At 41.9% G+C, this 12,178-nt stretch overlaps 1 protein-coding gene across 1 annotated transcript in view; it reads left to right on the top strand.

Annotated features, from left to right (window-relative positions):
* PKD1L1 (polycystin 1 like 1, transient receptor potential channel interacting) overlaps positions 1–12,178 on the top strand; it is a 174,504-nt gene that overhangs the window by 100,799 nt on the left and 61,527 nt on the right. Inside the window, exons 33-34 of the mRNA XM_075557310.1 lie at positions 9,061–9,231; positions 10,371–10,490. Of these exons, the coding sequence (XP_075413425.1) occupies positions 9,061–9,231; positions 10,371–10,490 (291 nt within the window). The remainder of the gene's footprint in view (positions 1–9,060; positions 9,232–10,370; positions 10,491–12,178) is intronic.

Below are 12,178 nucleotides of genomic sequence, written 5' to 3'. Positions count from 1 at the left end.
GAGGGGGGAGCGAGGGGATAAAAATGAGGAGCTGATGTCAGGGGCTTAAGTGGAGAGCAAATGTTTTGGGAATGATGAGGGTAATGAATGGACAAATGTGCGTTACACAGTTGATGTATGTATGGATTGTGATAAGAGCTGTATGAGCCCCCAATAAAATGGTTAAAAGAAAAATTTTTGACACCACAAGGAGCCCTGAAATGGAAATGGGGCACAAGTCCAGCACTCAATGCACCCCAGGTCCACTAAACATTAACTACCCTACAAGGGAAAGTAAGGAAACGAAGGGTTTTCTTAAAAAAAAAATGAGTCTAGTAGGAACACAAACGAAATTCACAAGTTTGTAGACAGAAGCTTTAGAGAGAGTCTCCCTGAGGCAGAACTGCAGGCATTGGGAAGGGGCAGCAGGTAGAAGGAACATCTGCACGCGAGCTTAGGGGAGTCACGGAAGAAGAGCAGGCAGAGCCAAGACCAGAGAAGGACTGCAGTGCCTTTGGAGGGCCACCCCGGCCCAGCAGGCACAAGGCACCCAGAAAATATGCTGGGGGGGTTTAATAACAGAGTAAAAAGATTTCAAAATCAATCCATTTGTGAAGTAAGCTCAGACAAGTACTGATTACCAAGTAATTTTTAAAAAAGTTTTTGTCAGGTTCTCTTGAGTTGGTTCTGACCGACATGCACAACAGAACAAACATTGCCCGGTGCTGCCCTGTCCTCAGTCATTCCAATGAGCTCACTGTTAGAGGCTCTCGATCCTCCATCTCATGGAGCACCTGCCTCTTCTTTATTGACCCGCTGTTTCACCAAGGACACTGTCTTCCTCCAGGGAGTGCTCCTTCTGGAGAATCCCTCCATCCTCACATCTAAGGAGCCTAGGTGGTGGTACTGCCCCAAGATAGACTTGTTCATTCTTCTGGGAGCCTAGGGTACTGTCCATGAAGCATGTTCACGCCAGGAAAATGCACCATTTCTTCTCCAGATTTCTTCATTCGTTGACCAACATTCACGTGTATATGAAATGATTGGAAATACTTTGGCTTGGGTCAGGCATACCTTTGTCTTGAAAGCGGTGTCTTTGCTCTTTAATATTTTAAGAAGTTTTTTTGTAGTAGAATTGCCCGTATAACAGGTCATTCGATGTCTAGGCTCCTGCTTACATATGTGTTTATTGAATCCAAGTAAAAGGAAATTCTCCACAACTTCCATTTACCATGACGTCACCTATTGATTCAATTGTGAGGATTTCTTTTTCTTTACATCGAGTGGCAATCCATACTGAAGGCTATAGTCAGTGATCTTCACTGATAAGTGCTCCGTGTTCTTTTATAATTCAAATTAATGTTAGAAATAAATCAAAACAAGCAAGCAAGCAAAATTCAGGGGAATAAATGGAGTAGGGAACTGAAAAGATGTTTGGGAGCTATGAAGAACCTGTAGAGTTTGCCAATTGGAACCTTTACTGCAGGAGTTTGGAAGGGATTTGGGGAGATAGCCAAGGAAGTATGCTGTCAGAATCTTTTGGATTTGACCTTGGGTACTAGTTCTGCCGTTCTTCCTTGGGGGTGGTTGTCAGAAAGTTAACAAGCAAAAGGCACACAGGCACTTGAGCACCCTGTGGTCCTATTTTCTGTACAACACCAGGAAGGAAATCTCCAAGAATTCAACTATTTGTTGCTGTTTTTAATTGTTGTAACAATGTAGCCAACATAACAATTTCCGATTCTACACTGTACATGTGTACACAAGGATACAGATTGCTTCCATTACGTTATGAAAACCTCACCAATATCTGTTTCCAAATTGTCTGTCATCATAAACAGAAACTCAATGCCTCCTAAATAATGATTTCTTCTTGCCCCATTTCTCTTGACCCTGAGAACCACTGATGAAATGCAATCTCTACACATTTGCTTGCTCTAGGTATTTCATACTAGTCGAGTATTCCATCTTTATTCTTTTGCACGTGACTTGTTCCCACAGCGTAATGTTTTCAAGTTACAGTCCTCGTAGCATATATCATGACTTTATTTCTCTTGAGGACAGAGTAACATTTCTCTGTGTCCATATACCATATTTTGTTTACCCATTTATCTGTTGCTGGACGATTAGATGATTTCTACCATTTTTCCAATATCATGAATAGTTCTGCTGGGCTTCTTTGTGTTACTGTTTTCAAATTTCTTGTGTGTGTGTGTGTATATATATATATATATATGTGTATGTATATATGGAATTGCTTCATCTAATTGCTTCTTTTTAAAACTTTTTTATTGAGAGTTGGATGACGGTTTACAGAGATCAGTTTTACATTCAATAATTCACACACTGTTTCCTTCATCTCATTCATCACTACCTCCTAGAAGGAACATCGCTGATCCCACTTCCCCCATGGGTTTCCTGTCTCCATTCCTCCTTTATTCCAAAGCCTTCAGAAACCCTGCCTTTTGATCTCAAATTATTGGTTATTCAAAGGTGTTCATACCTTCCTAGTGTTATTAGTTACTTATAGGCCAGTTTATTGTTTTATGAAAATTTAGTCAGGGAATGGGTTCATTTCCAGAGTCAATGAGTGACTAAGGATCATAGGCTTAGGACCCCAGCAGTCTCTCTATTTAACCAGGAAGCATGGTCTCTTTTATAATTTGGAGTTTTCCCCATATTTTTTTTCTCTGAGACTCTCTCAAGTGATCATTTTCAGAGCTCTTGGTCATGGTAGTCAGACAGCGTCTAATTCCCTTGATCTCAGGGTCATGGAAACGGATGTGTGTGTGGCCCATTAATCCACTGGGCTAATTAGTTCCCTGCCTTCTGTTTGCAGCACTCTTCTTCCTTCTGAATGGGGAGAGTCATTAGCTGCACCTTAGATAACTGTTCAAGAGCTTGGAAGACTCCAGTTGCTATTCACTCAGATAAGTGTGAAATTCAATACCTGGCTTTTGCCTATAGGGGAGCTAGCAAACTCCAACCCTGTGTTGTTTGTGTCCGGAGATAAGCCCTGCCCCCCCCCCCCACACACACACACAACAGCAGCAGCCACAGCAAAAAGTTAAGCCACAGTTTTATTGAAGCATAGAGCCATTTCAAAAGGAATGAAGCGGGTCCCTCTCAAGAGATGAGAAGGGCACTGTAAGCATTGGGAAGATACCCTTCACTCTGGAAGCATAGCGGGTCCCCTATCAAAGTGAGAAGGGATGTTGTCTGGATGAATACTTCTAGTTCTTATATGACACTTTCAAATGAGAGGGGGTTGTCCCTCTGCAGATGGTCAAGCAACTTGCTAATTAGTTACTTGAACTATCCTTGGTTCTCATGAATCATTTCCTCCAGTTTTATCTGGGCTGCTGCTCTGGGTCAGCATGTGCCAGAATGTCCCAGAATTACCTCTGAGTACAGTCTGGCAATGGGATTTTCACTAGGACCTGGCTTCAAGGTGAAGGCAAGCCAATTCGCAGAGTCATTTGTTCTTCACTTGTTTCCCGGGGTTTTGTTCATGCCCTTAGCAGACAAGCCAGAATCCCCTGCTATGTCCCTATTAGTAAGATGTAGATGTTGTCTTTGTGAACTATGCCAATAGATCTTGATGTCCCCTAAGACTGTGGACCTGAATCACCAGGCCCAGCAACTCATGCCACCAAGGTGTTCAGTTAGGTCTCAGATGGTTTCAGAACTCCTACCTGTATGCTTCATCACCATCCTGCAGATATTTGTAGTAAGGGTAAATATACATTTATAAATGTTCTCCGTGGAACCTATATATATTACTGAATGTACCCCAGTTTCCCCTTCCGTATTTGTTCAGCTTGTGTACCTATCCACGCTTCTATTTGTATATCACTATTCATAGAGAAGTGTGTATGTAACAATATTTGCTTTTGTTATATTTAACTCAGTGTCTTCTCCTGCCTCTGCTGATCTTTCTTGCAACTTCACTCTTATTGTTTATTTATGCCTCCCCCTTCACTGGAGTTAACATGTTCCGCCTTCTAGTCACTGATTCCCACCCCACCCCCACATCCCTCTCCCATCCACAGTAACTGTCAGAGAATACTACTTTTCATGTGGAAATCTTCTCGTGACATTTTACAATATTGTTTTGATATTAGGCTGTTCTATCGAGGGAAGAAAAAGCAATCTATATTAAGAAATGGCTTGCACAGCTGTAGAAGGAAGTCCAATTTGATTCAAGTATGTAGGTTCAGTACAAGCTAAAGGCTTCTCCTGACACATGTACCTTCAGTAGCTGATAAACAGAAAGTAAAAAAGAAATGAAGTAGGAGGGCCATAGCTTGGTGGGTACATGTATAGGTATCCCATCAATTCCTATAGCCTTGTTTGTGGCTCATGCTTTCAGTGTAGCCTTCGGTGAACAAGGTCAGCGAAATAAATCTAAGGTCAGCAGTTTGATGATGGGTCCTGGGATTGGCAGGTGATATAACAGGTCTATGAACCAGATGCAGGACCCAGATCCTGCAAAAGGCAAAGGGGAGAGAGATCTTGGCTCTGCTCAGGCCCTCTCTGATACAAAAGGCCACAGCCCCAAGGAGGTGTCACCAGTCTGCAACCTGAGTGATAAATTGGGCTCCACTTCCACCTTCACCCATGTACATCAAGTTGACATAAAATCTAACCATCACAGGTCTCATCCAAGATTTATCTTTTGTCATTGGCTAATTTCACTCTATTCATTCATGTTTCACCGACTCACGTTTTTTCGTCTTAAATGTTGAATAATATCCCACTCTGTAAATGTAACCCCACTTTGTTTATCCATTTTCTACTGATGCATATTTAGGGTCCTTCCATATTTTTGCTCATAGGAATCATGCTGCAAAACATCTGGGTTTGTATCGTGTTGTGCCTCTTATTTATCTAGGATATATGTGAAGTAGAGAGGTTGGTAGGTCAGATCGTATTTCCACTTCCAACTTTTTGAATAAATTTTATATTCTTTTCCACAGCAGTTGCACCATTTTATAACTTCCCTGGTACCATGTGAGCATTATTTGTGTGTGTGTGTGTGTGTGTGTGTGTGTATTCACTGTTAATGTTTGGCGAGGTGGGATCTCGTTGTTTGGCGTTACACACAGAGTTGCTAACAGCATGGTTGGTAGTTCAAATTCGTGTGAGAAAACCGAGGTTTTCTGCTCTCATGAACATTTACAGCCTCAAAAGCTCACAGAACTCATTCTATAAAGTCACTGTGTGGAGGGATTGATTTGATAGTAGTGAATTTGGCTAATGATGGTGAGGATTTTTTTCATGTTTCTCCAGTACTTCATCAACTTGCTGGAACATTTCAATGGACAGTCCATCGATTCCTAGAACCATGTTTGTGGCTAACGTTTTCAGTGCAACTTAAATTTCTTCCTTCAGGACCATTTGTTCTTGCTCATGTACTACCTCCTGAAATGGTAGACTAGCCACTAGATCTTTGCTGGTCCACAGGCTCTGCAGTCTTTCCATTTTCTTTTGATGCTTCCTGCATCATCCAGTATTCTGGCTGTAGAATCATTCCATGTTACAACTCAGTACTTGAATTATTGCCCATGTTCTTCTGGTTTAGGACATGCTGCTCATGCTCTTCCCCTTTGGTGTCCAACCTCCAGGTCTTTGCACATGTCACCATAATGATTTACTTTGTCTTCCTGAGCTGCCCTGTGAAGTTTTCTGTTCAGTAATTTGATCTCATCATTTCTTTCCTTTTTCTTAGCTTCCCTATAATTAAGGCCAAGTTCAGTATTTCTTCTGACACCCACTTTGATCTTTTCTTTCTTTCATGTCTTTTCATGGCATTTTGCTTTCTTCATAAATGATGTTCGTGGTGTCCTCAGACAGTGCATCAGATCTCCTGTCGTTACTGCTCAATGCAGTAAATCTGTTGTTGAAATGTGGGTGGAATATACTCAAAGTTCTACTTTGACTCTTGTAGACTTTTTTTTATTTTCTCTAGTTTTATCTTGAACTTACAAATGAGCAATTAGTTGTTTTGTCCACAGTAACCTATATTCAGCTTCCCATAGTCCTTGTCACAAACGTGGTCAATTTGATTTCTGTGTATTCCATCTGGAGAAGTCCATGTGCACAGTCACCCTTTGTGTTTTTAAAAAGGGGTATTTGTTATGAAGAAGTCAAAATTCTATCCTGCCTCTCCAGCTTCATTTCAATCACCTAGAGCATTTTCCAAGGACTGTTCCTTGCTCTTTGTTTCCAACTTTTGCATTCCATTTGTTAATAATTATCAATGCATCTGGATTGTACGTTGATCAACTTCAGACTGAAGACATAGGTAAAATTCTGCAATTTCTTCATCAATAGTTTTTTGTGGCTTGCATAAATTTGAATAATAATTGTATTGATTGGGATTACTTGCCTGTAGATAGATATATTCCTGTCACAAAAAGCCATTTAAATTTATTATAATTTTAAAAATATTTTCTGCTTTCTTTTCTATTAAGGTTTTAAACCTGATTTTACTTTGTTATTGTTGTTAGTTTTTGTTTGTTTAATGATTTTCTGCATGTGAAATCCAGGATATATAAATCTATTACTAGTTAAGAGAAGTAAATCTCTAACTGTAACTGGATGAATGGTTTCTTGGGAGTATGGCAGAGGAGGTTGAGGGGCGGGGGAAAGGGGAGGCCACAGTGAGTACAAAGAAAATGTTCTGAAGCTGGTTGTGGTGATGATTTTACGACACTGCTTGATGCGCTTGAGCTACATTGAATTGTATGATACAGGAACTATATTCCTACAAGACTGTTGGAAAAAATACAATGACGTTAAAAAATCTTAAAATGTCCTTTGGATAATGAATGCAATGTCATTTCTTTACATTGTGTCGTTCCCAGCACCGTAAGGTGTATGATTTTCCGATTCAAAATGGCCAGCACTCGTCCGTTTCAGCTTACTAATATCTAGGATATCAATCTTTTTGTAGTCCATTTCATTTTTTATGATTTCCAGTTTTCCTAGATTCATCCTTGGTACATTCCAAGTTCCCATTATTAGTAGATTGTTGCAGCGGTTTCATCTCACTTTGAGTTGTGCCCCTCATGAAATGATGACCCCGAAGACTTGACCCCCACAGGCGTTACTGTATTCATGTCGCTGTGGTTGACTGTACTTTGCGAAGGCAGCTCCTCCTCAGTCAGATTTCAAATGCCTTCGCAGTGAGGGCCCATGCTTTGGCATTGTCTCTAACAATGGTCTGCGTCTGTTCATTTTGCTTTCTGTGTTTGACAGTGTTTCAGTTTTATGGATCCGGTTTTCAGTGTTGCTTACGCCAAGGTGGACAGCCAATTCCTCTATGTTCATAAGAGATATTGATCTAAAATTTTTATTAGACATTATCTCTGCCTGTTTTTTGTATCAAGGTTATGCTTGCTTTATAAAATGAATTCTCGTTTTTTCCACCCTTTTCTTTACTCTCAAATAGTTTCAGTAGAATTGATATCACCTCTTCTTAAATAATTGTTATAGATCAACATATAACCCCCCTCCCAGGGGAATGAACAACAGAAAAGTGGGTGAAAGGAGACAGCAGTTGGTGTAAGACATGAAAAAATGTATATAAATTATCAATGATTCATGAGGGAGGGAGGATGGGAGGGGGAGAAATGAGCTGATAACAAGGGCTCAAGTAGAAAAAATGTTTTGAGAGTGATGATGGCAACGCAATAGATGGATGGATGGATTGTGATAAGAGCTGTAGGAGCCCCTAATAAAATGATTTTTAAGAGTTTCTAAAAAAAGAGTTTATACCGGGGTGAACAATTCCAATTTTTGTTATGAGTCTGTTCAGATTTTCTATTTCAATTGGTTTTAGCTTAGGTAGTGTGCTTGTACCAAGTTCTTCTTTTTCTTAGTTTTACAATTTGTTACAGTAATTTTTCAAGCTATTGTGTTATTTTTTATCTCCACTGTCATTTCTTATTTGTGTTATTTGAATCTTCTCCTTTTTTCCTTTGCTTGATTTGCCAGTAATTTGTTGATTTTATTGATCCTTTCAAGGGAATGTATTATCTGCTTTCTTTTTGATGGAGGTTGTGTTGACTCTTTTTACCGTTTTCTTTTTTATGCTCGGTGGTCCGGTGGTGACCCATTGGGCCGCTAACCCAAAGGTCAGCAGCTCGAAGCCACCTGCTGTTCTGCACAAGAAAGAGGAGGCTTTTGACTCTCCCGGAGAGTTACCCTCTTGGAAGCCTGTAGCAGCAGTTCTGCTCTGCACCGAAGGGTTGCTCGGAGTCAGAATAGACTTGGTGGCAGTGAGTGTGTTGTTGGTTCTGGATAATCTTGATGTTTTTTTCTGGTGGGTGTACTTTCATTTTGTTGTTCTTTACATCTCACAAAGAGTTACTGCCTCAGAAAACAACCGGGGGCAGTTCTAGCTGCCCCTTCGGGTCGCTCTGAGTCGGCATGAACTCATGGCAGTGAGTGTTTTATGTAATTCATTTGATCTCTCGTGGCTTTGTTTTAGATGGTTTGTGTAGTGTGTCTCTATAGTCTATCTTGGCAAAAATGTTGTAAAGTTTTCTTTTTCCTCTCCAACAGTTTCATGGGCATATAATTCATACAGCATACAATTCAATAGTTCACTCCATCAAAGAGAGTTGTGCAGTCATCGTCACAAACAATTTTATAGAGTTTTCTTCATTCTTGTACTCATTATTAGGGACCACATTTCCCCTGAAGATGCCCTGCAATATCCCCAAGGTACCATTTATCCATTTACTGTTTCTATAAATTTACCTATCCTGGATTGAAAATACAGGGGAAAAATTTAATAAAGTAAGGCAGATAATCTATAAAGTTTCTAATGGCGATTTTTTATTTTCAGAAATCTATAACCAGGTCCTTTCTCAAAGTCTGTTTTATCTGCGAAGCTCTGCTGAAACGTGTCCACAGGGTGTGGATCTACCAGTGTTTTATCCTCTGGTGGCATCTAGCGGCACAGTAGCACAAAAGTCACCACAGAATGACAAAGTGATAGGTGGTTGATTTAATTTTATCCAGATAAATGCTTAATGTCAGTTCCTACCTTTCTTTTGGTTCCTGTTTTAGCTTCTGTATGCCAAATTCACAGAGTACCTGGAGGATTTCCACATCTGGATCTCTGTGTACAGCCGGCCCTCCTACAGCTGCCACCTCCACACACAGCGGCTCACCATCTCTTTTTCCTTGCTGTGCATGTATTCCTGTCTCACTGCTGCATGCACCGCGGCCCAAGAGCAGGTGGGGCTTCGTGCTTCCCTGACCATGGCTCCCAGGTTATGATTCTACAGTGTGAACATTCTTAGTTAAGGCACCAGCAGAGTTGTAAGTAGGGAAGCAGCATATGTGTCCCGAGGGACCACACAGGTGAAGGGTGAGAGTCGGAGTCTAGAGAGGCTCCACAGGCTGGGGTAAAATAAACACTGCCCTACCTTCTCGTGGTGCCACGGAGGATGATATTTCAGGCGGTGTTGACAAATGGGATTTTCTAGTAATAACTCTCCTGCATTTTTGTATTCATTGGTAATTAATTCTAAGTTTCAGAAAATTTACCCTTGGTGAAAAGTCACTTCTTATGACTCCACTTGTTGTGATGATGACCATTTATACCTCTACGCAAATCGTTCCCCAAAAGGTGTGCAGCCTCATTTTGAATAAATGCCGGCAGTTGAAAGGGAAAATGGAGAATCTGATTTTCCTAGTGAAAATCCAGGTGTTGAAGGCTGGGGAGGATTCTTAACCTGATTTTTTAGGTGAGGGAAGACAGTTTCTATTTTTGTCTGATAATCACATGTTCATTAGGGGATCCCTGCCCCCACTAAGTTCACAGGGCCCCCGTGTGAGGCAAGAACACATGTTTGGGGTCTGGAGACAGCAGTGCTCACCCTGATCAGATTCATTGCCCACCCATTAGAGACAGGCAGTGGCTGGTCCCTTGTTCCTACTATGTGTGTTATTGTTTGCTTCTTTTCTTACGAAGAGAATGTGCACATAATTCGTTTTTAAAAAGAAAGAAATATCAGATGTCAAGGAAGAAGTCCCTGTGTGCACTTGGAAAAAAGAACCTAAGCTTGACTTTCCCTTCTGACAGTTGTAAGTCGTCTGATCCTGGGCCACTTGACACATCTGAATACATTAGGAGTACTGATACCTGTTATCTAGCACCTGTGGTCTGGGACAGTAGTAAGGATGAAATCAGTGAGGCACGTGAGGACACGGAGCCTCATGGCTGGAGAGGGTATCCAATCCAAACATTTTATATGGGAAGGAAACAGAATGATTACCCGGGGGTAAAAGTCAACAATTCATATGAGTTGTATGTGCATGTGTAGTTACGAATGATGTGTAGGCTGGTGTGATGTTGTGGTTTGATGTTCCAGCTCTCGTTAGATGTCAGTCCAACCCACATCACCAGTGGCTCCTTCAGAACAAGCCTTCTATGTACGCTGGTGGCTTTTCCAGGAGCCCTGCTCTTGTCGCTGCTCTTCCGACTCAGCCAGGTATGTGGCCCTGTGGCCCACAGCTTCTGTCCTCTCATGAACTGCTCTGCTCGCCAGTGACCATTAACTCGGAGTAACCCTTCTCTCTGTAGACTAACCCAGGGCCATCAAGAGAGGAGCCCAGCTGGAGGGCTGTGTCTGGGGAGACAACACTGGGTAAGTGCACTAAATATCACAGGTAGAGGAGGCTAACGGAAACCCTTACCCTGTGGCTGATCTTTCTTGGCCAATCTACCAAGTAGACATCATAACTCCATGTGCTTATTTTAAGGAACTCAGTTACAGAGTGCCTGGCCCTTGGACCCACTGGCAGCTCTGCCGGAAAGAAGACCCAGCCATCTGTAAAAACGATTGTTGTTGTTGACTCCGTCCTGACTCGTAGCCCCTCTATAGTAGGGCAGGAGATGACTTCCGTGTAAGGGTTTCCCAGGCTGTAACCTTGATTGGAGCAGATTTCCATCCGCTCATAGCTGAGCCCCATCCATCGTGCTGTCTTGGTTGCTTCCTATAAAGAAGACAGCCCAGGAAACCCGGTGGGGAGTTCTTCTCTGTCGGTAGGTCACTATGACTCTGAACGGATTCCATGGCAACAGCAAGAACAGCAAGAGTAGGATGACTTTGCAATGTGCTCACTGTGAGGGACCCTGAGCATCACTTCATAGGTTTAAAAGCTACCTTGATGTTTTCTGTGATCTGTCCATTTCCTTTACCCATATGTATCAACACTTGAAAACTCCTACCCTCTTCCTTATATGTAACTGCTTGTCAGGCACTAAGTAAATCTGCATCTGAGTCGTTTCCTGTTTCTCAAGAAAGGCTTGTACTGGTGGAGTCAGGTGGGAGAAGAGAATAATCCCTGGGTTAGAATTATAAAGTTGGTTGTTTTTTTTAAATCAGGTTCTAATTCCCATGGAAGGACACTAGATTCACAGAAGAACTATAAGGTGAGTAGATAATTATGTACAGGAGGAGATTCTCTAGTTGAACATTCTAACAATTAGATTTCCCTGGCACTCTCTCTTGGCTGAGGTCTGACATGAGCAGGGGAGGTCCCAGGTGGGTCGGAAACAATAACAAATTTGCAGGAAAGCCCATGTTAGTCAAGGGTGGTGGACAGAGGTGTTCTCCAGAAGATGAGGTGTTCCCAAACCAGAGGCCATGATGGGGTGATTTGGAAGGGCCAGGAGAAAGAGTCACAGCAAAAACTGGATGGTATGCAGCACAACACAACCAGAAAGCCAACTGAGTGCTGGTGAAATTTTCGAGGATGGGATGTGGGTAGTCAAGGACAGGGCTGAGTGGCACCTTTGAGAACTTGGCTGTGGACTGATGGCTCTTGGAGAAATCAGTCATATTTAGTGCGCATCATCCTGAGTCTTTCAGTGGAACAGATGTGGCTGTGACTCACGATCATTTCTAAACACCTCCACCGCCTTATCTCACCGATCATTTTACCTTCCCATTAGTGCAGCTCTTCCTTGGGGACGAGCTTGGGTCAGTGAGAAGATCTTTCTTTTCCTTTTTTGGTGATTTTTTTGACTACATCATCAGTTTTGAGATGCACAGTTACCATGGTAATATTGATTACATTCCTCATCCTGCGCCACATTCCATGACCCTTTTCTAAATGGTTCCCCCATGTTGGACCGAAGTCAGTGCCACCTAAGCAATGACTGCTTCCTTTGTTT

This window comes from Tenrec ecaudatus, chromosome 9 (genome assembly GCF_050624435.1).
Source record: "Tenrec ecaudatus isolate mTenEca1 chromosome 9, mTenEca1.hap1, whole genome shotgun sequence".
In the NCBI taxonomy this organism is placed as follows: domain Eukaryota; kingdom Metazoa; phylum Chordata; class Mammalia; order Afrosoricida; family Tenrecidae; genus Tenrec; species Tenrec ecaudatus.
Note: the sequence above shows the minus strand (reverse complement) of the source record. Positions and strands in the feature narration are given on the sequence as shown.